Source organism: Biomphalaria glabrata, chromosome 11 (genome assembly GCF_947242115.1).
Source record: "Biomphalaria glabrata chromosome 11, xgBioGlab47.1, whole genome shotgun sequence".
NCBI classification, from domain to species: Eukaryota; Metazoa; Mollusca; class Gastropoda; family Planorbidae; genus Biomphalaria; species Biomphalaria glabrata.
This window is the reverse complement of record NC_074721.1, coordinates 31,585,800-31,611,091: the sequence shown is the minus strand read 5'-3', so window position 1 is coordinate 31,611,091 and position 25,292 is coordinate 31,585,800. Positions and strand designations below refer to the sequence as shown.

The following is a 25,292-nucleotide window of genomic DNA, read 5'->3' as shown; positions in this document are numbered from 1 at the left end:
CCAATTTGAGCCAAATTAGGCCGAGATATTATCAAATAATAGCAGTTCCTTATGCATTAGTAACCATTATTCTAAACTTATTTCATTTTTTTTTAAACTTACTTTCTTTTAAACTTTTGTCCCGCTCCTGAAAAAGATAAACCTTCAGTGATCTAGACCACAGCCCGGAGCGCATACGATTCGACTAGGCAGCCGTAACTCCTTTACTTCTTCAAGTCGAACCCAAAGAGCTAAATTAAACGAAATTATCAGACGAGCGCGACAAGGGTAATAAAACTTAGGAAAAACTTTTCTGGGTGGCGGCAGGCGTTATGCGACTTTTATATATAGCCAGCTGGGTTTATTTTGTATTTACTGCGGTATTGGAATAAACATAGATTGTTATGTGTTAGGCTGCAGTTGATCGTTGTCTTGGAAGATATAATTAAACTAGGGGTGCACCGGATAGTCGCTCCGGCTCCGGCTTCTGCCAAATATTCGGCACTTTTTCACTATCTGGCAATATCCGGCTCCGGTCGGATATCACAACCGGAGAGTAAACAGGATAGTAAAAGCTACACCTGTATTTCTCATTTTAACATGTTTTTGGAGATCTTCATAAATGGAGCTGAAGTCTTTCTGGTGAATCCGGCGTACAGAATACTAAAGTATTGATTACCAGGTTTTAAAATAAATGTTGAGCACTGTAAGGCACTGTAGAATTGTATTATTTCTAGGCTATTTTGCTAGAAGCACAAAGTTATTTATTATTATTTAGTTGACTATTGTTGACTATTGTTGACTATTGTTGACTATTGTTTGTTGACTATTGTTGACTATTGTTGACTATTGTTGACTATTGTTGACTATTGTTGACTATTGTTGACTATTGTTTGTTGACTATTGTTGACTATTGTTAACTATTGTTGACTATTGTTGACTATTGTGATCTTTTCTTATAGCGTCCTTGACATTGTTTATTTTGTTTATTCATTACAAAATCTCTTCCCGATCTTCCTCGTTTTTATTTTCCTTTGATTTTTCTTTTTACTTCCAATATATCGCCACCACATTTCTCCTTATGGCTTTCTCTTCTTTTGTTTCTCTTAGTGTATTCCATTGCTTAAAAACTGTAAATGGAATCATGTAAAAAAAAAAATAAATTATTGTGAACAAAGAGCAGATTACTGTGATAAACTGAGTGTGGAGTCTCCAATAAACTGTCCAAACGCCTTATATGTTTTAGCGTACTAGGCAACATTGATATAGAGGGCGCTTTCTGCGCAACGCGAATTCAGCATTCAGTGTCACAGGCTTATGCGCGTGACGTTATCTTTGACAGTGAGACACCCCCCCCCCGCTCTCGTAATCCGTCTCACACCCCACCCCTCCCTCTTTTTTTAAAACATCACTCTCCTTCCTGTTTGATACGTTCGCAGTTCACTCTTTTCTCCGACTCGGTCCCACGCCATCAGAACATCCCCCAACGCTTTTCTAAACGTCTTTTCTACGTCTTTCTTCCTCGTGGCCTAGCACCTGTACCTAGCTCAACTATGCCCGCATACTTCTGGAACATACACGCACACACGCACTCACTCCAAAAAAAAAAATCTCTTCTCGAATGTATCTGGCCTCGTATCCGATGATGAGCAGCCCGAACGTTAACGAGGTGTGATAGCGACCTACAGAGACCTGTCACTCACGTGTGTCACGGCCCTGAAGATAAGTCTGGCCATACAGCCATCTGTCATCACCGGGAGATGGCGCAAGTCCACCCCCGCGCCCCCCCAAAAAAAGGGGGGGGGGGGGTGAAGCAATTCGTTGGCGCTGAAATATGGAATTATAAGGGACTTGGCGGGAAGGTAGACGCCATATCTCTTTCCCCCCTATCGAAGTCGTTCTTGTGGTGCCTTTGCGAGGGGGCGCCAGGATAGGAATCAACAATGGCGCTTATCAGAGATGGAACGGGCGGAGAAGGATAGTATGGGGCGCTTGGATTGGCGTGAAAAGATAAGTATCTTATAATTTCTGTATCTGTGGCACTCGATGTGCGTGAACCAAAAAAAAAAGAGAGACTACTTCTGACATTATCGCAGCCGAGATTTTTGGAAGAGATCTTCATTATCTCCCCTTTCCATTGCATTTCTCAATTCCTAATACATTATGTAGACCTACAGTGAATTTGGCACGGTGGTAGAATGGTACAGCACTTTTCTCCCGATTAGAGAGAGTCTCGGGTTCGAACCCCGATGAAGAGTGAGATTTTGAAGTTTAAGATTTTAGGGGGCGCCCACCCGCCCACCCAACTTTAATAGGAACTTGACATCAGTTGGGAAGAGGTACAAACGGTTGATAGTTGTGCTGGCCACATGACACACTCATCAACCATGGGTCACAGAAACAGATGATATTTATATCTTTTGCCCCACAGATCGGAAGATATGAAAGGAGAATTGAACTTTACCAGCATTGAATTCCGTTCATATAGACAACATTAGTACCTGAACGTAATTGTTAGTTTAATTGCCATGACCATTTTTTTGTACAAGAATGTTTCGTCACTTTATAGTGTTTGACCTAAACTAAGCGGCTGGTCTATCTCAATATATGTACTACAATAAGTAATGTATAGAAGTGATGTGTACTAATAGAGATGCAAAAGGTTCTCATTTGTTTTGTTGAAGATTAGCCCAAAATTTTCTTTTGTGAGCACGTGGGTACATTTCAACACAGCCTTAGAGATTCTTTTAAATGTTTATGTCACATATGTGATGAAGTACAAAAAAACAAGAAGGCTTGAGTTCGAATCCCGTTGTAGATCAGGAATTTAAAATAGAAGTTGACTCATACTGTGTTCTGTTTGCTGAGCTCCTAGAGACAGCACTGAGGCCTTCTCCCAGAGATCACCCCCCCCCCGCAAGTCCTTAAAAGAGATTGGACACTAAGCGTGCTATAGGAGCATGGCAGAAGTTCTATACAAAAACAGTCTAATAATAATAATAATTATATGACATCTGTGGTATTATACGTCTCGAGGGAAGATATTTTCCCTTTTCCAACTTTCTATGTGACTATAGAGGGCATTCCTTGATACACAGAAATTACTAATAAGCAAAAAAAAATTAAATAATAAAGTTGAACACATAATATTATTAAAATAGACGACCTTCACATTGTCTATCCTATAGATCTCACTGTCTGAAAGGAGTTATCTTATCAATGTTACTACGGCTTTGACCCAATTTCCTATTTCACACGTTGTACATTAAAAGCCAAAGTTTTCACGTGATAGCAGATTTTGTTGTCAAACCCGAGCCTTTAAAGACTTCTTTTAACCACTTAGTTTTCTAGTCAAGTTGTTACCTAATTAATATTCAACATGCCATTGAAGTTCTAATCTCTCAAGACACTGAAACATTTCACGGATGAGTGAGAGGGCGGGGGGGGGGCAGCAAGAAGACATCAGGGCAAGATCTAAATAATCAAAAACATATTTCACTTTCTTTTGTTTCATTGCGTTTGGAGGTCAACGAATACAAAAAGACGTGATCGGTACTCTCTTACTGTGTGAATCGATACTGTCACCAATACATAATTTAGTAGGCGAAACGTAAACGTGACAAGTCCAGTGTAAAAACAACGCGATACTAGACTCTACGATACTAGACTAAATCGTGCTTGGAATAGTTTTCAAAAACACCGTTTACTATAGGTGTTGTATTGCTGATTATAGTTTTAGTGACTTATCATCTGCTGTCCATCATTACAAGGCTTTCAGTAGCTCACACCAACTGTCTGGGTGGTTTCTTTTACACGTTTGTTTCTCCCACTTCCTGTTCTCGGGTCAAATTAAAATTGTGTGTTTTGTCTCCGTGTCGAAGGCAGTACGTGATTCAATAAAATGTAACCATTTAGTTCACCCATTTATGTTAATTAATCATTAATTTTGTTTTATATAGAAAAAGCGCAGAAAAAACATTTTTGAGATATATGAAATTGGTTGTGCGGTGCTTTGTCATATATTATCGTTGTTACAGTTTGTCCATAAATATGCATATGTTTGACTAAGGCCGCTTCATTTCAATTGCTCTCAGTGAGGTTCGTACCAGCGTGCACTGTCTCCATGCTGTCCGGTCTTGGGCTATCTCCTCCCACATATTTTCATTAATGCCCGTGGTTCTCATGTCTCGCTTGCAGACATCTTTGCAGGTTAGTCTGGGGAGGCCCATGGGTCTGATTCTATTTCCTGATTCTAGACTATTCTTAGAAACGAATCTGCTGGAAAACATAAATATACGGGACAAAATCTATGACTTTATTTTATGTTTAACGCATTTCTCTTATATTTTTATTTCAACAATTTTCTACAAGGCACCGTTCCAACTTCAGTGTAGGAATCGTTTTACTGCATCTTTCGGTCTAGTTCGATATTAACGTCTATAGTGTATCGCTCATATCAGACTTGTAAGAGGAGCTTCTGTATGAAGGAATGTTCAGTGTAAGAGAACTCAAAAAAAAAAGTGGAAATGTATTATACCCCCCTTCAACTCCCCATTTTTCTAAATGTTTCACCTGATCGATTTATTGATCAACTCACACTTCATCGAATGTCGTGACGTGACGACGCGACTGAAAGTAGGTCAGTTTGTAAAATGGTCAAGTTTCTAGTTCATCAAAGAAAAAGTCCAAAGTTTTGTTTTCACTTTTGCTGTAAACACATACACATAATGTTCTCTTTAAGTAGATAGTCGTACGTAGTAGAGCACTGACTTGTAAGAGGCTTTGAAAACAGGTTGGGAAGGACGTAGGTAAGAGATCTGAAAGAGGCAGGTTGGAAAAGACAATGACTGGAAAGGACACAGGTAGGAAAGGACAATGACTGGAAAGGACACAGGTAGGAAAGGGCGATGACTGGAAAGGACACAGGTAGGAAAGGACAATGACTGGAAAGGACACAGGTAGGAAAGGACAATGACTGGAAAGGACACAGGTAGGAAAGGACAATGACTGGAAAGGACACAGGTAGGAAAAGACAATGACTGGAAAGGACACATGTAGGAAAGGACAATGACTGGAAAGGACAATGACTGGAAAGGACACATGTTGGGAAAGACACGAATTGGGAAAGACACGGGTTGGCAAAATGCCATACAATGACCATGTCAATTTTGTAGTAATTGTGTATGGCGTGATAAAGAAGGATAAAATTAGCTTTTGTAAGTATTTTGTTTCGAGATTTTACTTCTGAATCTATGCATGTGGAACCAAACCAAGAATACTAACAGATGACTTCCACCTTACTTATAAGAAATGCTCTTTAAAACAGCAACTTCCATTAATGTTGCCTAAATGATTTAGGTTGTCATTCTTGTAGGGGTGCTCATACTTGTACCAGATTTCTAGTCTAGTGCCCTAAAAGCAGACGAGTGTCATATGCGGGGCCCTGAGCCATACCGTACCACATCACGCTAACGGGTTGGTCGCCTCTAACACTACTAGCTTTAAAGTGTGTCACGTTGCTAACGTGATGTACAAAGACTGAAATTCTAAAAAAAACAAAAAAAAAAACGAAACTATTTCTAATTAAATAAATAATTCTTTAGATAAAACATAATGTTAACAGACGAATCTGTATCCAGTTAATGCCGAAGAGTGACTCATAATTTCGATAATATTGATTATTATGTAGATCTACAACTAAAGGAAACATAACAATGTTAACATAAAATGAACTTTCTGTGTGGTAGCTTCTTTTTTGTTCAAAGCACCGTATTTGTGCTAAGCGCATGAAAATCATCTTCTCAATTTGAGTTGTTATTATGGTATTTACAATTATGCATAAGTGTTGACATCAGCACACAAACACGTATAATAAATTAATTATTTCGACTCCACACATGCTATTCTCCCTTTTCATCTCAGCTTTTTCCCCCTCTATTCATGATTACACACACACACAGTCCCACACACACACACAGCACACAAACCAAGTAAAGGAAAACACCAAATCTTAAAAAAAAAACAAAAAAACTAAGGCCATAAACAAGAGTTTATGATGTAGAAAATCTCGAGTCGTGTTCCGATGGTGTTTTCCTGAAGGGGCGCTGTGAAAGGCGCCATTATGGGAAGGTGTTTCTCCCCATTGATTCTTTTGTTGACATCGCTCCGCCCCATACTTCTTACATTCGTTTCGCCCCAAAGATCACAGCGCCTCGGCATGGTCTTCAGCATGCGAGCCTAAACAGGTCGAAGCTTGAAAAGCTATGGTAACAGAGCATAACAGTGGCGGCCCGGTCATGTGCTGAAGCGGCTGCACCATTAATACCCGACTTCGTTGTAACGGTAAATGTTCACAATTTTCTTATAGATATATACTTTATTAACCATTGCGTTGGACGTAATTATATTGAATTGTTGAGTGACCAGTTTTGATATCTTCTCTTCTCTGGTCTTGTAAGTTTTGGGAAATTCCTTGAAAAACGAAAATCGTTGCGTCTTAGCCCATATCTCCTGCAGGGCGATTTTGCGATGGCGGCGGTCAAGATTTGAGCCCGGACCATCGAGGCGAAAGTCCGGAGCGCATACAACTAAATCAGGTTGTCAACCCAATCAAACCAAACTGGGCGGAAACGAGTTGTAAAACTTTAGCCCCTGGCCATTTTTTCCCTGGATTTATTAATATGAGAATCCTGTTTGCGGATGCACTAGCTGCCAATGTTGTTGTTGTTTATTAAATTTTAAAGCATACTTTATTACGGTCCGACAAATTTGCATAGGCTCAGAGTTTTTTTTTAAAGGAAAGATAACGTTCATCGATTATTATTATTATTATTATTATTATTATTATTATTATTATTATGTTAGAAATGAACGAGTAGTCATTCTCTGGCGCTGCCAGGGTCGAGTTTCGCTAAAGAGAAACAAAATTCATCGTAGTCCCTTTAACAATTTCCACTGAGGAATTTTCTGGTGATGTGGCAGGTCTGCAGCAGTACCGCCCTCTGACAGGCAACGAAGATGTTCCTAGGTATGTACAACAGTGGAGTAGCTACTAAACCCCACAGGAGATATTTTGGGAAAATATTTGATTGTAAGATTTAATTGTATCTTTCGATACAGTCCAGTAGTGAAGCGGCACCACAGGCAACACATGCACCACAGGCACCACAGGCACCACAGGCACCACATGCCGCTAGAAAGGATTTTATCCTACGACAAGGCAGGACCTGGAGCTATTCACCCAAAGTCCTGTTTGAAGGTTTCAGTATAGTAGCGACCAATACTGGGATGTGTCCATATAGATGGCGGACTTGTTGGTCTGGGTTGCAAGTTCTTTGTTTCATCCACGCGAAATTTAAAAAAGAACAATTCTCCCAGGGTAACCCCATGGGACCTGGCTCTCTACCCGTCAACAGCTCTCCCAGGGTAACCCCATGGGACCTGGATCGCTACCCGTCAAAAGCTTGTTCTACTGCTAGACGTTTCAATGGAGACGTTACGATGAGTCTACAGGAAATGGAATTATTTGTATCCGATGTAAATGAAGTACTGCTTGCCGTTACTAAATGGAGTGGAGTGTAGTCTGGTACCCTATTGAATCTCATTTTAAATGACTTATACCTACAGGATGTTTCAATAATTTTTTTGTTGTAAGACTTAATTAATCTATAGGAAAGAAGAGTATAATCTTATATCTAAACCCTGGTCGTCATGTACCTCGCTACGCTACTGTTTGTACAAAACTCATGTGCCGACACTGAAATCACTTCCAAAATATTGATAGACAATTAAGAAGCAAAGAATTAACTTAAGGGAGTAGGTATCAGACATTTTTTTTTAAACTTAACTGCTTTGAGTGGGTTAGAAGGCAGAAGTTGAAAACCTGCTTCATTGTCGCTAAACCAAAACCGTTAGATGTCGTGAAATCTAGCATACACTTGTGCCTAAAAATAACCGCCTGGCTCCCGGAATGCGTTTGAAATCAAACCAAATGGGCCGAAAACGAAATTGGCGCTTGTCACGGAAAAGAAGCAAAAAAAAAAATGTACTATGGGAGATTTTTTTTGTTTCGTTTGGACCTGGACGAGGTATTGCGAAGCATGCCGGGGAAAAAAGTATGGATTCGCTTCAATCAGCACAGGGGCAGTTAACTCTTGCAGTGCGGAGACCAACAAAGAGAGGTAACTGGAGATGGCTGGCTACTGAAGCGTGACGAAGGGATGGTTGTAGTAGTAGGCGACGGATGAAAAGGGGCCGGGAGGGTGTGAGGGTGAGAAGCGGAAACATTAAGGTTCCAGAGAGAGAGAGACAGACAGACAGAGAGAGAGAGAGGGAGGGAGATACAGAGAGAAACTGAGAGAAAGGAAAAGTCTCCGTTGGTGAGTCGTTCTCTATAATATTTAGCTTTAAATATTGGGCAAGCATAGATACGCTAAGTGCTGCAGCAATGAAGCAATGACTGGTGCATTCTTAGTACATATATAACGGCAGAGTCTACATTTTTAGTGAGAGTCTTGTTGACGGTCGTTGGCTTGTAGCACCAAACTGCTGGTGAGCCGCTGTTGTTGGAGTCCTATTTGATTTTAGCTTGTCAAATTTGAAATGACTTGAATAACTTCTTTTGTGAAGAAAACTAGATAGAACTTGTATTACAATATAGACAAATTCAACTTGAAATGAAATAAATATAGTTGACTTTAGTCAATAATAGAAAATGGTACTTAAAATAAAATCTAACTACGAAAACACGTCTTTTCCCACTGGCAATCTGAAATCGTCTGTTCTATCTAAGGCAACTGAAGACAATGAAGCTTATCTTGCATCATTCACTCTGCATAGCTAACCTCTTGCCACCATCCTCATAGAAACACACACACACACACACACAAACACTCCAGGACAGGAAGAAAATGGTAGTTTTTCCTCAGAGTTCCCTCAAAGGTTTTCCCTATTTTGCTATATTTAATTCACCATTTTCTCCCATTAGGAGGCTCAACATGCATGTTTTGAAAGCGGAGTCCCATGTGCTGTCTATATTGTCTTTATAAGGAGCTAGAAGCACGCCTCTGAGTCTTACTATTACCACTGTAGTTATCGAAATGTTTTGTTATATTGGATATAAATATAGAACTAGTTTTTATATGGAGGGCATATACTCTATGTTGTTCGCTACAAAATCGATGTAATCTTACTATCTGTAATACAACCGCTGAGATAGGTGTTCAGTTTCTGAAGGCTGTCAGTAGTATGTGTACTCGCAGACTGGGTGTGTTTGTAACACAGTGATCGGATTGCGTCTTTGTGTTCATACTTTATAGTCATGGATATTGATCTTACACTGGGATTTGGTCCAAGATGTTTAGCGATGCTTGCTATATAGTGTAGTATTATTTGTTTATGAGAGAGTCCTTTAACTTTGTGCATCATTTTGTTATTTACAATTGACTTCATATATTAACTCTCTCAATCCGTAATTATTTTTGCACATTCAGACGGAATTCTTCATTTTTCTCATTAGTATTTCATTACCATATTATGATTAAGCTTCAATAGCTTTGTTCTTTGTGATCAGAAAATGTTTTATTTAGTATAGAATTAAAGGGGAATGCATGATCCTTCTACAAAAACATAAAGAAAACTTTTTAAAATGAAATATTAATTTAATTTAATGAGGTCAAATCAACGATGGTATCGTCGATTAGGAGAGAAAGAGTTAATGTATATTTAGCTGTACATTTCCTTAAAGCTTCTGGCAGGAGGGACTCGTTAGCCTTGACTTGCTTGTTGGCCTCCTCCAGTCGTAACGACTATGGTGCATGTCATAGAACACTTTTTCGTGTGACTGTGGAGCCCTAGCATCGAGAGACATTCCAGTCCTTATGTATGGCAAAAGTTAAAGGGGCCGTTTTTCGGTTGGCACGCTTTTCTTCTAGAGCCCAGGCGAATGTTGTTTTTTACTTGGTCACCATCTCTCTCCACGTAGGGCTCTTGTCTTCCCAGTAGTCAGCAACAATGTCCACTGCTTTGAGGTCCAGTTTGTTTCATCCACATATCGGAGATGTGGACGACCAGTTTTATTTTTGAGCCAGTCGCAAGGTGACCATAAAGGATGACTTCTGGGATGCGGTTGTCCTTTATCTGGCGAAAATGACCAAGTGAAATGAATGGACCTCAATTCACCAATCGTAAACAAACAACACTTAGCCACGTGAAAATATTGATAAAACAACGAAAAAAAAACTGTAACGTGATAGCCATTGTGTATTACGTAATTTGTATAGAAGAGATAGAGAATCACGTGACTAAATGTTTGGTGAACGAGGTCCATTTAGTTTGGACTCTTGCATAGGTAGTCCACGACTCCTTGACTGGCTATCCACCTAGAGAAAAACTCTGAATCCAAACCTCTACTGCATTGCTGCTATGCTCAAAGGGAAAGGCTTCTGGGTGGACACTGGGAAAAAAAATCAGGAGCCGGGTAGAATTAGGCAGCTTGCAGTGCATAGTGCTAGATCTCCATCCTGTCCAAACTGTATCGGCTGTTTGATGTTTCTTTGGACACATCGGTTGTTTGATGTTTCTTTGGACACATTGGCTGTTTGATGTCTCTTTGGACACATCGGCTGTTTGATGTCTCTTTGGACACATCGGCTGTTTGATGTCTCTTTGGACACATCGGCTGTTTGATGTCTCTTTGGACACATCGGCTGTTTGATGTTTCTTTGGACACATCGGCTGTTTGATGTCTCTTTGGACACATCGGCTGTTTGATATTTCTTTGGACACATCGGCTGTTTGATATTTCTTTCGACACATCGGCTGTTTGATATTTCTTTCGACACATCGGCTGTTTGATATTTCTTTGGACGCAACGGCTGTAGGGAGAAGGGGAGGGAACTGCTGTATTAACGACAGCATTTGAGCCAAAGCTTCTGTGACGGCTTTCCTCTCATTCCACGCTCTGTCTGGTGAATCAAGACCAATCGGTATAGAAGGCCTGAACACGGACCTGCAACGTCACAACTTGACATGAAACTAAAGACGAAAGAAAGTATAGACTAGTGAAAGACCCGGCTTCATTGTGATCGCATACACAAGTACGAATACCTTAACACTTTCAAGTAACGTGGTTGTCTTACTGGATATTTTCTTGATTTCAAAGAAAACAACAACAAAAACAAAAAAAATGTTGATAACTTTCAAAACTTGATTTTTTGTTTTAAAGTATTAGCTTCCGTTAAGACCGCTGATGTCATTAGCTTATAAAGGCCGCTGATGTCATTTGCTTATAAAGGCCGCTGATGTCATTAGCTTATAAAGGCCGCTGATGTCATTAGCTTATAAACACCGCTGATGTCATTAGCTTATAAAAGCCGCTGATGTCATTAGCTTATAAAGGCCGCTGATGTCATTAGCGTATAAAGGCCGCTGATGTCATTAGCTTATAAAGGCCGCTGATGTCATTAGCGTATAAAGGCCGCTAATGTCATTAGCTTATAAAAGCCGCTGATGTCATTAGCTTATAAAAGCCGCTGATGTCATTAGCGTATAAAGGCCGCTGATGTCATTAGCTTATAAAAGCCGCTGATGTCATTAGCTTATAAAAGCCGCTGATGTCATTAGCTTATAAAGGCCGCTGATGTCATTAGCGTATAAAGGCCGCTGATGTCATTAGCTTATAAAAGCCGCTGATGTCATTAGCTTATAAAGGCCGCTGATGTCATTAGCTTATAAAAGCCGCTGATGTCATTAGCTTATAAAGGCCGCTGATGTCATTAGCTTATAAAGGCCGCTGATGTCATTAGCGTATAAAGGCCGCTGATGTCATTAGCGTATAAAGGCTGCTGATGTCATTAGCGTATAAAGGCTGCTGATGTCATTAGCGTATAAAGGCTGCTGATGTCATTAGCTTATAAAGGCCGCTGATGTCATTAGCTTATAAAGGCCGCTGATGTCATTAGCGTATAAAGGCCGCTGATGTCATTAGCGTATAAAGGCTGCTGATGTCATTAGCGTATAAAGGCTGCTGATGTCATTAGCTTATAAAGGCCGCTGATGTCATTAGCTTATAAAGGCCGCTGATGTCATTAGCGTATAAAGGCCGCTGATGTCATTAGCGTATAAAGGCCGCTGATGTCATTAGCTTATAAAAGCCGCTGATGTCATTAGCTTATAAAGGCCGCTGATGTCATTAGCTTATAAAGGCCGCTGATGTCATTAGCTTATAAAGGCCGCTGATGTCATTAGCTTATAAAGGCCGCTGATGTCATTAGCGTATAAAGGCCGCTGATGTCATTAGCTTATAAAGGCCGCTGATGTCATTAGCTTATAAAGGCCGCTGATGTCATTAGCTTATAAAGGCCGCTGATGTCATTAGCTTATAAAGGCCGCTGATGTCATTAGCTTATAAAAGCCGCTGATGTCATTAGCTTATAAAGGCCGCTGATGTCATTAGCTTATAAAGGCCGCTGATGTCATTAGCTTATAAAGGCCGCTGATGTCATTAGCGTATAAAGGCCGCTGATGTCATTAGCGTATAAAGGCCGCTGATGTCATTAGCTTATAAAAGCCGCTGATTTCATTAGCTTATAAAGGCCGCTGATGTCATTAGCGTATAAAGGCCGCCGATGTCATTAGCTTATAAAGACCGCTGATGTCATTAGCTTATAAAAGCTGCTGATGTCATTAGCTTATAAAGGCCGCTGATGTCATTAGCTTATAAAGGCCGCTGATGTCATTAGCTTATAAAGGCCGCTGATGTCATTAGCTTATAAAAGCCGCTGATGTCATTAGCGTATAAAGGCCGCTGATGTCATTAGCTTATAAAAGCCGCTGATGTCATTAGCTTATAAAAGCCGCTGATGTCATTAGCGTATAAAGGCCGCTGATGTCATTAGCGTATAAAGGCCGCTGATGTCATTAGCTTATAAAAGCCGCTGATGTCATTAGCTTATAAAGGCCGCTGATGTCATTAGCTTATAAAAGCCGCTGATGTCATTAGCTTATAAAGGCCGCTGATGTCATTAGCTTATAAAGGCCGCTGATGTCATTAGCGTATAAAGGCCGCTGATGTCATTAGCTTATAAAGGCCGCTGATGTCATTAGCTTATAAAGGCCGCTGATGTCATTAGCTTATAAAGGCCGCTGATGTCATTAGCTTATAAAGGCCGCTGATGTCATTAGCTTATAAAAGCCGCTGATGTCATTAGCTTATAAAGGCCGCTGATGTCATTAGCTTATAAAGGCCGCTGATGTCATTAGCTTATAAAGGCCGCTGATGTCATTAGCGTATAAAGGCCGCTGATGTCATTAGCGTATAAAGGCCGCTGATGTCATTAGCTTATAAAGGCCGCTGATGTCATTAGCGTATAAAGGCCGCTGATGTCATTAGCTTATAAAGGCTGCTGATGTCATTAGCTTATAAAGGCCGCTGATGTCATTAGCTTATAAAGGCCGCTGATGTCATTAGCGTATAAAGGCCGCTGATGTCATTAGCTTATAAAAGCCGCTGATGTCATTAGCGTATAAAGGCCGCTGATGTCATTAGCGTATAAAGGCCGCTGATGTCATTAGCTTATAAAGGCCGCTGATGTCATTAGCTTATAAAGGCTGCTGATGTCATTAGCTTATAAAGGCCGCTGATGTCATTAGCTTATAAAGGCCGCTGATGTCAATATGTTATAAAGGCCGCTGATGTCATTAGCTAATAAAGGCCGCTGATGTCATTAGCTTATAAAGGCTGCTGATGTCATTAGTTTATAAAGACTGCTGATGTCAATAGCTTATAAAGGCCACTGATGCCATTAGCTTATAAAGGCCGCTGATGTCATTAGCTTATAAAGGCCGCTGATGCCATTAGCTTATAAAGGCCGCTGATGTCATTAGCTTATAAAGGCCGCTGATGCCATTAGCTCATAAAGGATTCAACCATCGTTTATTTATTTATCTACGACACAAAAAATCTGTTTTTCTACTTTGTATATTTCAGTCCATAAATAACGCGCGCTCTGGTCGTCTGCTAGAACACTATTCACAGCAAGAGTTGTGAAGACAGTCAACAGCAGTTTTGTTCCAACCGCCTCCCTCCCCTCTTCTATTTTTCCTCTTCTTCTTACTGATGAGCTTTCAAAGGCGCGGACCATGCGGATAAGAAGAAGGCAAAAGTTTGTCTTTTTAAAATTCATTTTCCAGGAGGGGCGCGGGGAGGAGAAGTATGCACGTGGAGTGGGAAATCTATTCCTGCAAAGTCTTGAGACAAAACAAGGGTCGATATGAGAGGAACAGATTGGTTGGTGTGTTTAAGTGTGCGTTTGTGTGTACGTACGCTGGTAGGTGGGTGTGGGAGTGAGTTAGGGATTTAATTCAAAACGCAATGCGTCCCCCGCCACAGGTACGCCCCTGCTGTGAAGGAGAGACTAGGGAAAAAAAAACAACAAGATGAACATTATGGGAATCTGTTGGTAAGATGCCGGAGACAGTCGATGCTCCAGAGACCGGACCCCAGGATCTGCGCGCAGAAAAACAAACAAATAAAAGAGACTCTGAACATTGAACATGTGCGTGTGTGGGAGATGTGCGTGTGTGTAAAATGTGTGTGTGGAGCGTGAAGGCGTTTACATCTTTACACAGATAAAGTGCTGATCTCACAAACACACCTGTAGACTATATGTCCAGATGTAGCCATGTTGTACATAGATGTTGAACAGAGCGACACACAGACGTGGACATAATGACATGGGCATAAAGACATGGACATAAAGACATGGACATAAAGACATGGACATAAAGACATGGACATAAAGACATGGACATAAAGACATGGGAGTTTTGTTTGCAATTAATAAACACGTAGAAATGACAATGTTGATAAAATGACATGCCATAGCGCAATAGTCCAATAATATTTGAATACATAATTATTTTTGTTAGTAATAAGTCATTATTTGTAACATTAAATACATATGCTAATATTTATACTTTTTTTTATGTCTCTTTATAGAGCCGTCCAAGAGAGCCCGGACAGCTTACACCAGTGCGCAGCTCGTGGAGCTAGAAAAAGAGTTCCACTTTAATCGCTACCTGTGCCGCCCTCGAAGGATCGAGATGGCAGCGCTGCTGAACTTGACCGAGAGGCAGATTAAAATTTGGTTTCAGAACCGTAGGATGAAGTTTAAGAAGGAGCAGCGGGGCAAGGGGTCTGTGGACAAACATGGGCCCAAGTCTGAGGGAAGCTACTCTGAGAGCGACACGGAGAACTCTTCCTGCCATGGCATGTCCGGTCTGAGTGGAGATAGGAGTCCTGGCATCATAGACTGTGGTAAGTCTGGAAAGATGGAGGGAAACTCGGGAGACATTAACGGACTTCATTTGTCTCCTAATCCAGGTCAAGGAGGTGGAGACATAGGGCATTTCCTCTCCTCGAGGCTGCCCAGGGGAAGCTCGCCAACCTCTTCCCTTAGCGATCTCGAATCAGCGTGTAGCATGCAAGGTCCAGCACAAGGTCAAGGACGATCTCAAAGCGGCATGAGGCTGCCACCTTTGGAAGGTGCCGGATCGGCTCAGATTATTAAGTCGGAGAGCCCTGGAGCCGGACTCATCTCCCCTGGACACGGTGCCAACAACGTCCAGCAACAGTCTCAGAAGCAACAGCTTCCAACTCCCCAGTCGGTCCACAAAGCCGGACACGGCCACGACAACTCCTCGCCGATCTCTTCAAGCATGGCCCCCTACACTCACACCGCTGTTCAGCCTCCGCCTCAACACCAGCCGCAAACACAGCAGCCTCCGCCGCCACAACAACAGCGCATACACCCACAACAGCAACAACAACAACAGCAGCACCACCACCAACAGGGTAGTCACCACGGCAGCGGGTACGGCCCGCCCCTGACCAGGCATTACCCAGGATCCAACAATATGCTGGTCACCGGAAGCATGTACTCCGACATTAATCCTTTGGACAACCACACGCATGCGCACGGCCCGATGGCGTCACATCCGGCTATGAACTCACCAATGAACTGCTCCGTATCATCTCTGGGTTACAACCAATACGAGTATATACCGAAACTTACTCATTTATAAGCGCAACAACTCTACAGCAACAAGAATAGCACTCACCTTCTTTAAACAAACAAGCAAAAAGTGTCGCAAAGACTTACTCAAGAAAACCAGGTCTAAGAACTAATTGACATCTTCTCTTTGTAAAGTTTTCCTTGCTAGCGAGTCTCTGATGCAAGGAAAAAACTTATCACAATAAACAGAAGAACTTAAAATACAAGTGATCATTAAACAACCTTTGAACTTTGAACTGGCCTATTTTCGGAGCTGTCATGACTAGAACAGGATATGTGTGGCGTATGCTGCAGGTCTGAATTCGGTCGGACCACTGCCATGTAGTCACACTGTGGTGTGTGTTGCTTTCAAACTGTGTGTGAGGTAGTTGACGTCATAGTGGCAATATTTTGTTGTTGTTGATTTTCTCTTTCATATTGTGTTCTACATGATGATGATGATAATGTGTATAATAATGAAGATGATGATAATGTGTATAATAATAATAATGTTAATTTGATGATGTGTATGATAATGATAAATGATGATAATATGATGATGATAAAGATAATGTGTATAATAATAAAAATGATGATAATACAATAATGAGAAGATGATGAACGGTATGATGATGATGAAAGCGCAAATCGTTTTATGATTAAAAAAAAAGAGTGATAGAAATTGATAATGAATGATAGAAGATAGAGAGTGTCGTACCTTAACATAAGGACCTATTTGAAGAATGCTTGACTCCTTAGTACATCTTACTTAGAAATCAATTATGACTATTGTCTTCTAAGTCGAATTGATTTTGCCCTGAATACGAGACTATTGTAAATGAAATATACTAATGAAGGCCCTAAAATGGTTCAACCTTACCATATGCACGAGCCTGCTACATGACCTATAACGGTCCTCGTGTGGTAGAACTCGTTGGTAAAGACGCCATGTCCGCTCACCCTAATTGCTCATTATTTGTTCACTCTAGTGAATTTTGTTGTCAATGGTTTAACAATAAAGTTATTTGTTTTTTTTTTAAAGATTAATATATTTGTATATTTATTGTAACAAATTGTATAAATCTTAATTTATTTCACTTTTTGTGCTTTTGTCTTTAAAAAAAAAATGGTGAAATGTATTTTGATATGTTAGCACTATTTTTTTGTTTGTTGCGCAATGATTCGTGTTTGAGGGTAAACTCCTTCCTTTCATTGATAGTTGCATCGGTAGTGGCACAAGTAAGACACTCAATCTACCTACTATAACATAGAGATACAATACTTGTGGTATAAGCAGGTCATGGCAGAAATTACGCGGAAGAATTTTCATGAGTACACGTCACTTCCTAAGTATGGCGGCAGTTTAAAAAAATATTAACACTTGTTATTCGTATCTGAACATCTATCTGCTAGATCTGTATGCTCTATTATAGAGTTAAATCATGCGTGTAAAACAAGCGGGGGTTGGGGGGGGGGGGTAGCTTGCCAGTAGGGTATTCCAAGGTCACCGCTAGTTTTAGGGTTGATTGGATTATATGACGTAGCTTATAACATCTGGCGTCAAAAAGTCACATTCAGAGGCACAGACATAAGACCATCACCCTCACAGGACCGACACTGATTTAGCAAGTCTTCATTTTTTTTCCTTTTTAAAATCCTTGTTAGCTTCTTCTCAAGTTCTGGACACCGACAACCGAAAATTTACTAAATACCTGGGAACTGGAATGTCTCAGCAGAGATCTGAATGGAGGGTTGTGCTGAGGTTGAGCCCTGCATGGGCTGTAGTGCCACGGGGATGGAGGGATGGTTAGCTTCTTAACATTGATAATTACCTGGTCGTGTAGTGTGCGCTTCGGACTGTGTTCATGATGGTCCTGAGTTCGAAAATTGCCATTCCCTGCCGTCCCGCAGGAGGTTTGGTAACACGTAGCAATCTGGATTTCTACAGAAGCGTTCCAAACGGATCAAACACATCAACCTAGTGCGACTTTGTATGGCTTCTATGTCCCTCCCAAACTTTATGGAAGTCTGAAATAATGTTATATCCCCCCCCCCCCCACATCATTTTCTTCATAGAGAGATCGGTACAGCATAGGGCATAGGAGTATATGGTTCCGCCATTCTTATAGAGTCAGTGTAGATAGGGGCCATGAGCATACACAGCGAAATCATTAACTCTTAGCATCCAGCTGTATAGAGTGACCCATCCATGATCAGCAGTCTTTATTCTTTGAACGTCATGATGACAGCAAGTGGTTAGCGGTTATTCTTACACTTGATCAGGTCCCAGGTTTCTTATAGCCCTTACCGTGGGACCACGCACCTTAAGGGGAGAATACAACTAAACAAAGTCTATCTGACATTTTGAAATGATTTGTTCAGTTTTTACACAGTTCGCTTTTCAAATTTAGGTCTACTACCGCCGTTGCAAAAGAAATAAAATACAAACAGTGAAAAAAACAAATTATTACATTTTACGACTTATTAACTTTCGTGTCATGTATACCTTTGTTTTTTAATCGGAAATTTCCGATTTTCTAACTTGTATTATAGTAGAACGTGTATGGGTTTTCCCGTAAATAAATAAAAATTACTGAATTATTAAGTACTTCGAACAGAGCTTTTAGAGATTATGTTACATACGTATTGTGACCCTAGCAGTAAGCTTTCTAACAGAACTTTTTTAATAAAGGGCATAATCTGAGGGGAAAAGGTTTGCATAAATTTAAAGACTGTAATCATTTTTTAAGCATTGCTTTGTATGTGTAAAAAAATAAAATGAAATGAAATGGATCTCTTCAAATTACTGCCCTTGGTTCCTCAACAACGATTGTGTATGTTTCTATGGCAACATAGTGGAAACAAATGTGTAGATTTGAAAGGAAAAATAAACAAAACAAACCCGTGTGAGCATGTGTTCAATTTTATGTGTAAGTGAAAATGTATTTTTGTTGTCTGTTTGTTTTTTTTTTGTTTGTCCTAGCAAACTAAGAATTTAGTTGTTTTTTGTTTTTGTTTTTGCTCAATGTCTTTATTTTCTTCCTTTATCACCAAGGAACTATTGTGTAGAACTGCAAATATAAATGTGTAGATGTAAATGTGTAGATGTAGATGTGTAGATGTAGAACTACAAATGTAGACCTAGATGTAGATATAGATATGTAGTTGTAGAACAAACTACAGATGTAGAGTACAATTGACATTGTGGATTTATAAGTATTTCATAAGCCCGGTACTTTTAAAGAATGCTTGAGTTTATTTGAATAATAAGTAAAAAATATCCCTTTCACATCTACAGAGCAGATGATGTAAAGGTCACCTTTTTCATTAGTTACAATGAATTTGTGTCATGTTGCCAGCACAACGACCAACAGTCTTGACTTTCAAAAATCTAATGTCGGGTATCGATTTTAGTTAGGTGGAAATTCAAAATCTCAGTCTTACACGAGATTCGAACCCGTTTGAATGTCAAGCACTTTTCCACTCAGCCAAGACTTAATTTTCACCAATTAAAGTAACAAAATCTCTACTATTTTATTTCCAAGATGTTTGAAAATATTGAAATAATAAAAAGGGGGGGGGGGGGTAAAAAAAGAATGATATGTAGATGATCACAATAAAGTTAAAAAAAAAAATTGTTAGCCTTGAGTTCTCTCCCTCACACACTGTGGCTAATGGTACCACTACGTTTGAGGCACCTCCTGCCGGTGCCAGCCAATCCCACAATGCAACACTAACACCTCACTTCTCTAGGTCAGTGTTTCCCAAAGTGGGGTGAGCGTGCAACCCCAGGGGTACGGGAGGACTTTGGAAGAGGGGAAGCGTTGCATGCTATTAACTATGCTGAATTTTTAAATAAGTTCTGTTTATGAATTAAATGAGGTTTTAGAGGTACGAGGGATATTCAGCATTACAAAGATCATACAAGGGATGCGCATGAGTCCGGAGTTTATGAAACACTGCTTAGGGTTATCATGAAGGAGACATCTTTACACTTTATTTGTTTGTTAATCATATGTAATTTCCTGCTTGTTTCTATGTATTTTTTTGTAATAAAATAGGGGCCGGTACACAGTGATGGAGTGTCTAACTTTTAACAACTAATAAATTAATAATAAAGGTCGTCAAAATGCAAGAAAAGTCATAATTTTTTTCCCACTTTGAAAAAGGTGCCAGTGCGCCGTACCGGTGCGTACCGTCACAAAAGAAAGCACTGTATATTTATATATGTAAATTCTTGTCTGGTGTGGAATAGTGCGCTAATGCGCAAAATAAACGCCGTCGCAGGGTCAGATATAACAATAACAATGTGAAAAGAAACAAGACTGAAAAATACCAAATAATGACCACAGAACAAACGTAGACAAACATCGAAAATACAAAGCGCCATAGATATTATTGTGACACCAGACAAAATGATATAAAGAGCTGGAAAAAGTTTTTACTTTTTTGGGGTGATTGAGTTTATTATGGTGGCTGAGTGGTAAGGTGCTTAGTCTCCAAAACTAGGGCTCTCGAGATATTTAAAAAAATTAAATTAAAAAAAAAATGGAGATGCCGGGGATCGAACCCGGGGCCTTTCACATGCAAAGCGGACGCTCTACCACTGAGCTACATCCCCAATTGATATCACAGAAGTAAAATATAATATCTTTTGATTACTAGTGCGTAGATGAAAAAGAAAGTCATGGAGTATAGCGACAATCCATGTAAACTACTAAAGTACTAAGCTACCTATGACCGCTAGAGCACAGATTGATATAGACTCAACATTGAGGGGGACAAAGTCTTTCAAAGCACGTCACTTAATGTTAATGTTTTGACATAGAATCACGGGGCGTATTTTTTTTTCCATAATTTTATTTTCTGTATTTTATATTTAATGAAAGCAACATATAAAAAAAAGTGATTTAAAACTATAAATGCAAAGAATATGGGCTGTTGCAATTAGAGGATATGGGCTGTTATATCTAGAGTAGATGGCGTGTTAAAACCTGGATGACAAAGTGGTCATCATCGAACCACGATGGACGAACTATATATGGGGTGTTATATCTACTGTATATAACATTCTAAATCTAGAAAATGACTAATCTGGAGTATGTGGCCTGCTAAATCTGGAGGTTGCTTGCTCAATTAGAAGTATGCAGTTTGATCAAATTCTAAGTACGACAAACTGTACATTGTAGATAGTTTTACGCCACAATTACTGAGGCTTATTACACGAATTTTAGTATGTTTTAGCATTAAAAAAAAACAACATTTTTTTTGTTTGGTGTAATGCACAAATTGTAAGACAAATTTCCTTACGGATAATAAAGATTATTATTATTATTATTATTTTAAGATCCTATTCTCGTATGGCTCTTATAAAACACAATTTTCCCACTAAAATTGCACGCCCTATCTGAAATGCACAATTCTAGATTGCCAGAGAATCGGCACCCTAGAAAGGTTAAATGCGCCACTGCCCATTGATTCTAATCTAAGGGTGTGATCATATATTTTACTAAGGTAAAAAAAAAAATCTTTCAAAGATAAGATCGATGATTAGACAGAGGCCTATCGTCATAGAAGGGATGAACACTGACCGTTGACGTAGAAACCTGTTGCCAGGTTACAGGTCAGTGTTCAGGACTGTTATGACGATTGGTCTTGATTACACTGACCAGTCAGAGGTATATGTTTCAAAGGTAAAATAAATGCCAACCCTTGTGTCCAGTATATAATAGATGACCAGTCCATAAATCAACAGGACTGGTGCTGTGTGGTGTGGCGTGGACATGTCAAGCGGTCAGCGGCACGCCCTTACTGGAGCTAGGGGTGTAGTTTGACTTCCAGCATCTTGTCCCCCGAGAGAGAAACCTGTGTCGGACCAAAACATTTGTTTAAATCACTGACCACTGGGAATTATAAGTAACACAACTTAGTGCCCAGGTAAATTACTGCCCCCATCCTTCCTCCAGTGATCCATTCTGCGCCTGCTGGACAGTAAATTATCTCCGGACCAGCGAGGACTCTCTGGAGAATTGCGGCAGAAGACAATGGTCATTTCTGGCTTGCATTGACTGACCGCTCAGGGGACATCTCGGTAGTGTGACGATGTGGCGCTGGTGTTGAGTAACTTTCACGGGAATGTTGCGTCACGATATTAATGTCAACCAGAGTCGTGATGTATGGCGGGAATCTCGCCAGAGAATACCCAACATCTGCACCCCCACCCCTCCTTTATCATTTGTTTGCCTTTCTACAAAAGACTTGAAATTTTGAAAAAACAAAATATCTGAGTTTACATATGGATAGATAAAAGAAACACATACGTAACAGAAAAGCAAATATTTAAAGTGGATAAGAGAATAAAACACTGTTTCCAAGGTGGTATAATGTATCATGTCCGAAAATGTATTTCTATGTGTATGTTAGGTATTTCTAAAAAGGATTATCAAAAGTCTAGTTAAAAAAATTAATTTGATAAAATTTTAATGCTTCAATGTACATTAAAATAATTAGGCAAGACTTTACAGTTTCATATACTCATTAATCGAGACATTACATTTGTGTTTACTCACTAGGCAAGACCTATATTTGTGTGTACTCACTAGGCAAGACCTACATTTGTGTGTACTCACTAGGCAAGACCTACATTTGTGTGTACTCACTAGGCAAGACCTACATTTGTGTGTACTCACTAGGCAAGACCTACATTTGTGTGTACTCACTAGGCAAGACCTACATTTGTGTGTACTCACTAGGCAAGACCTACATTTGTGTATACTCACTAGGCAAGACCTACATTTGTGTGTACTCACTAGGCAAGACCTACATTTGTGTGTACTCACTAGGCAAGACCTACATTTGTGTATACTCACTAGGCAAGACCTACATTTGTGTGTACTCACTAGGCAAGACCTACATTTGTGTGTACTCACTAGGCAAGACCTACATTTGTGTGTACTCACTAGGCAAGACGTTACATTTGTCTGTAAGAGAAATAAAAAACAAGTAAAATAAAAAAAAAGCTTATATTAATGTGTATCTGTGCGATTAGAAATATTTTTTTACCAATTGTTTTTGCATAGCACAATTTCATGCTTTTAGCGTTCTTAATACGCTATGATCCTATCACTTGCCTGGACGAGTTGGAAAGGGGGAGAAAGAACGGGGTTTCTGGGTGATCGCTTTTAAATGTAATTTTAAAAAAAGGTAACCACCTGCATTCGAACTTCTACGCTAAAACCTTCTCAGGCTTCTAAAGCCAACGCGGGGTAACCCCACTGCTAGTGAAGAGTCTATGAACAGAGTTATCTATTGTTTCTATTTCATGTTTGTGTTCACTCAGCTTCAGACCGCAACTTAATATAAAAGGGACTAATTCAGCTCATAAGACCACTTTAATCAAATACTATTTCTTTCCCTTGTTTAAGAAGCAAAACAAGAAATTTAATAGTTAATTAACTAATTGGTTTTTTTTTTTTTTGATTGATTCTGGTGTTGTCAGGTAAAAGAAATAATTGTGCAAAATTTTTAACTTGATCCGAGATTGGGTGTCGTAGAAATAACGTGTACAAATTTTTGGCCAGACAGACACACAGACAGACAGACAAAGAGTGAGTCGATATAAGCTTTGTACTCTTATTTCCCCATGCGTTGTGTCTTGCAAAGTTTAGTTGCATTGGCGCCTTTTTTTTAAATAAAGGAAACAGTTTTGTTCATAAAATTAATTATGCAAGCTTTTTTTTTTAATTATAAAAATACACCATGGCTAAAACAATACATAAATGTAAGGGAGATTAAGTTGCAGGCATGTTAACAAAGAAAGATAATTTCTGATGTATTTTCTGTAGCCCTTATTTAAATGCATCTAGAAAATGGACAAGAAATGTTTACAACAAATATAAATATTAATTAACTGTATTTTTTTTCTGGAACTGTAGCTATTAAAATTAAAAGAAAACATTTATGTTTCTTTCTGAAGGCTAAAAATGCATATTGTATGTAAATGTCACGCACATTTTTAAAATCAACTTTATATTCAGAGATTGAAATCTAGTAGCGTGACAACCGCATCGGCGTCTTACAGGACTAGTCTCTCCAAAAAAAATTACATATGCATATTTAAGTTACCACTTCAGGATAAAAGCCGCTTACTTTTATGCGTTTTGTCTGTTGATCTGTCTGTCCGTCAATTTAAATCACAAAAAATAAAGAATAAATAGTTATTGAAAATCTAATTACACTTTAAATTGTTCTTCCAAAACATCGTAATATTTTTTTGTAGGAACGTAGGAACTTATTTTTAGGAACGCGGAACACTTTTTAAAGAATACAGAGGCGTCTATTTAGAATTGCAGTTTTAAAATCCCAGTGTTCACAGAGACTTGATCGTCAGTCCCTTGGTCTAGAAGCCAACCTTTCAATCACCTAACCACCACTTTCCAGGTCACTAGGAGGCCATCACCTTCCTAATGATACGCATGTCTCTTTAAAAAAAAACAACCTTGTTCCTGACATCTTTTAATTTAAGGAACAATTCAGTTTATTCCATTTCCACCCGACAGTCATTTGTAAATAATCATTTACACATTTACACTCATGTTTACACACTTAAGTAATTACCAGATTGTTGTAAATTAACCTTGAAAACTTTTATTTTTCAGCTTCCCCTTTTTTCCAGCATACACCTTCAGTGTTCCACTACTCGCTGGTCAACTGGTGCATTCAAGCACAACCGGGGCAGTGTGGGATACCGTAGCACGGCTCGGCAGCTTCCAGAAGACCCGGTCCAGGGAAGTGCCGAGGACTTCACCGATCTCCTCCGCTGCACATCATTAATACATTTGGAAGAAAAGAATAACCTCTTTTTGCTGGGGGTGGGGGGCACGTTGCTTTGGGAAGGGGGGTGGAAGAGTTTATGTTGTTTTTTTATGTGTGTGTGTGTGTTTGTTTTTTCCACGGAAAAGACAAAGTCAATGAATGTGAATGTGTGAAAATGGTTCACAAAAAGATTAGTGTTGAAATATTTACCGTCTGCGTCCTGAAGGGAAAAAAAAAGCCAATACGCTTCAATGTAGCCTCGTTTTGAGAAAAGGTAAAAGGATACCCAGCCATAAAGCGTTCCAAGACTTGAGAAGAAATGTTTGAAGAAGAACCTTATCCACTTGTTTTGTATAAGATAAGATAAGATAACATAAGAAAAGAATCTTATTGGTCCAAAAATATTCTGCTTGACTACCACAGTCCACCTCAGCACAATAACAATAA

General features: G+C 39.5%; 1 protein-coding gene and 1 non-coding gene across 2 annotated transcripts in view; one reads left to right on the top strand and one right to left on the bottom strand.

Moving 5' to 3' along the window:
• LOC106056572 (homeobox protein HOX3-like) overlaps positions 1-18,941 on the top strand; it is a 43,061-nt gene extending 24,120 nt beyond the window's left edge. The window contains exon 2 of the mRNA XM_056004237.1: positions 14,978-18,941. Within this exon, the coding sequence (XP_055860212.1) occupies positions 14,978-16,062 (1,085 nt within the window). The 3' untranslated portion in view covers positions 16,063-18,941. The remainder of the gene's footprint in view (positions 1-14,977) is intronic.
• A 1,639-nt stretch (positions 18,942-20,580) lies between these two features.
• Trnaa-ugc (transfer RNA alanine (anticodon UGC)) lies at positions 20,581-20,652 on the bottom strand. Its single transcript has one exon. It is a non-coding gene; the product is annotated as a tRNA-Ala (tRNA).
• Between the last annotated feature and the right edge of the window lie 4,640 nt (positions 20,653-25,292).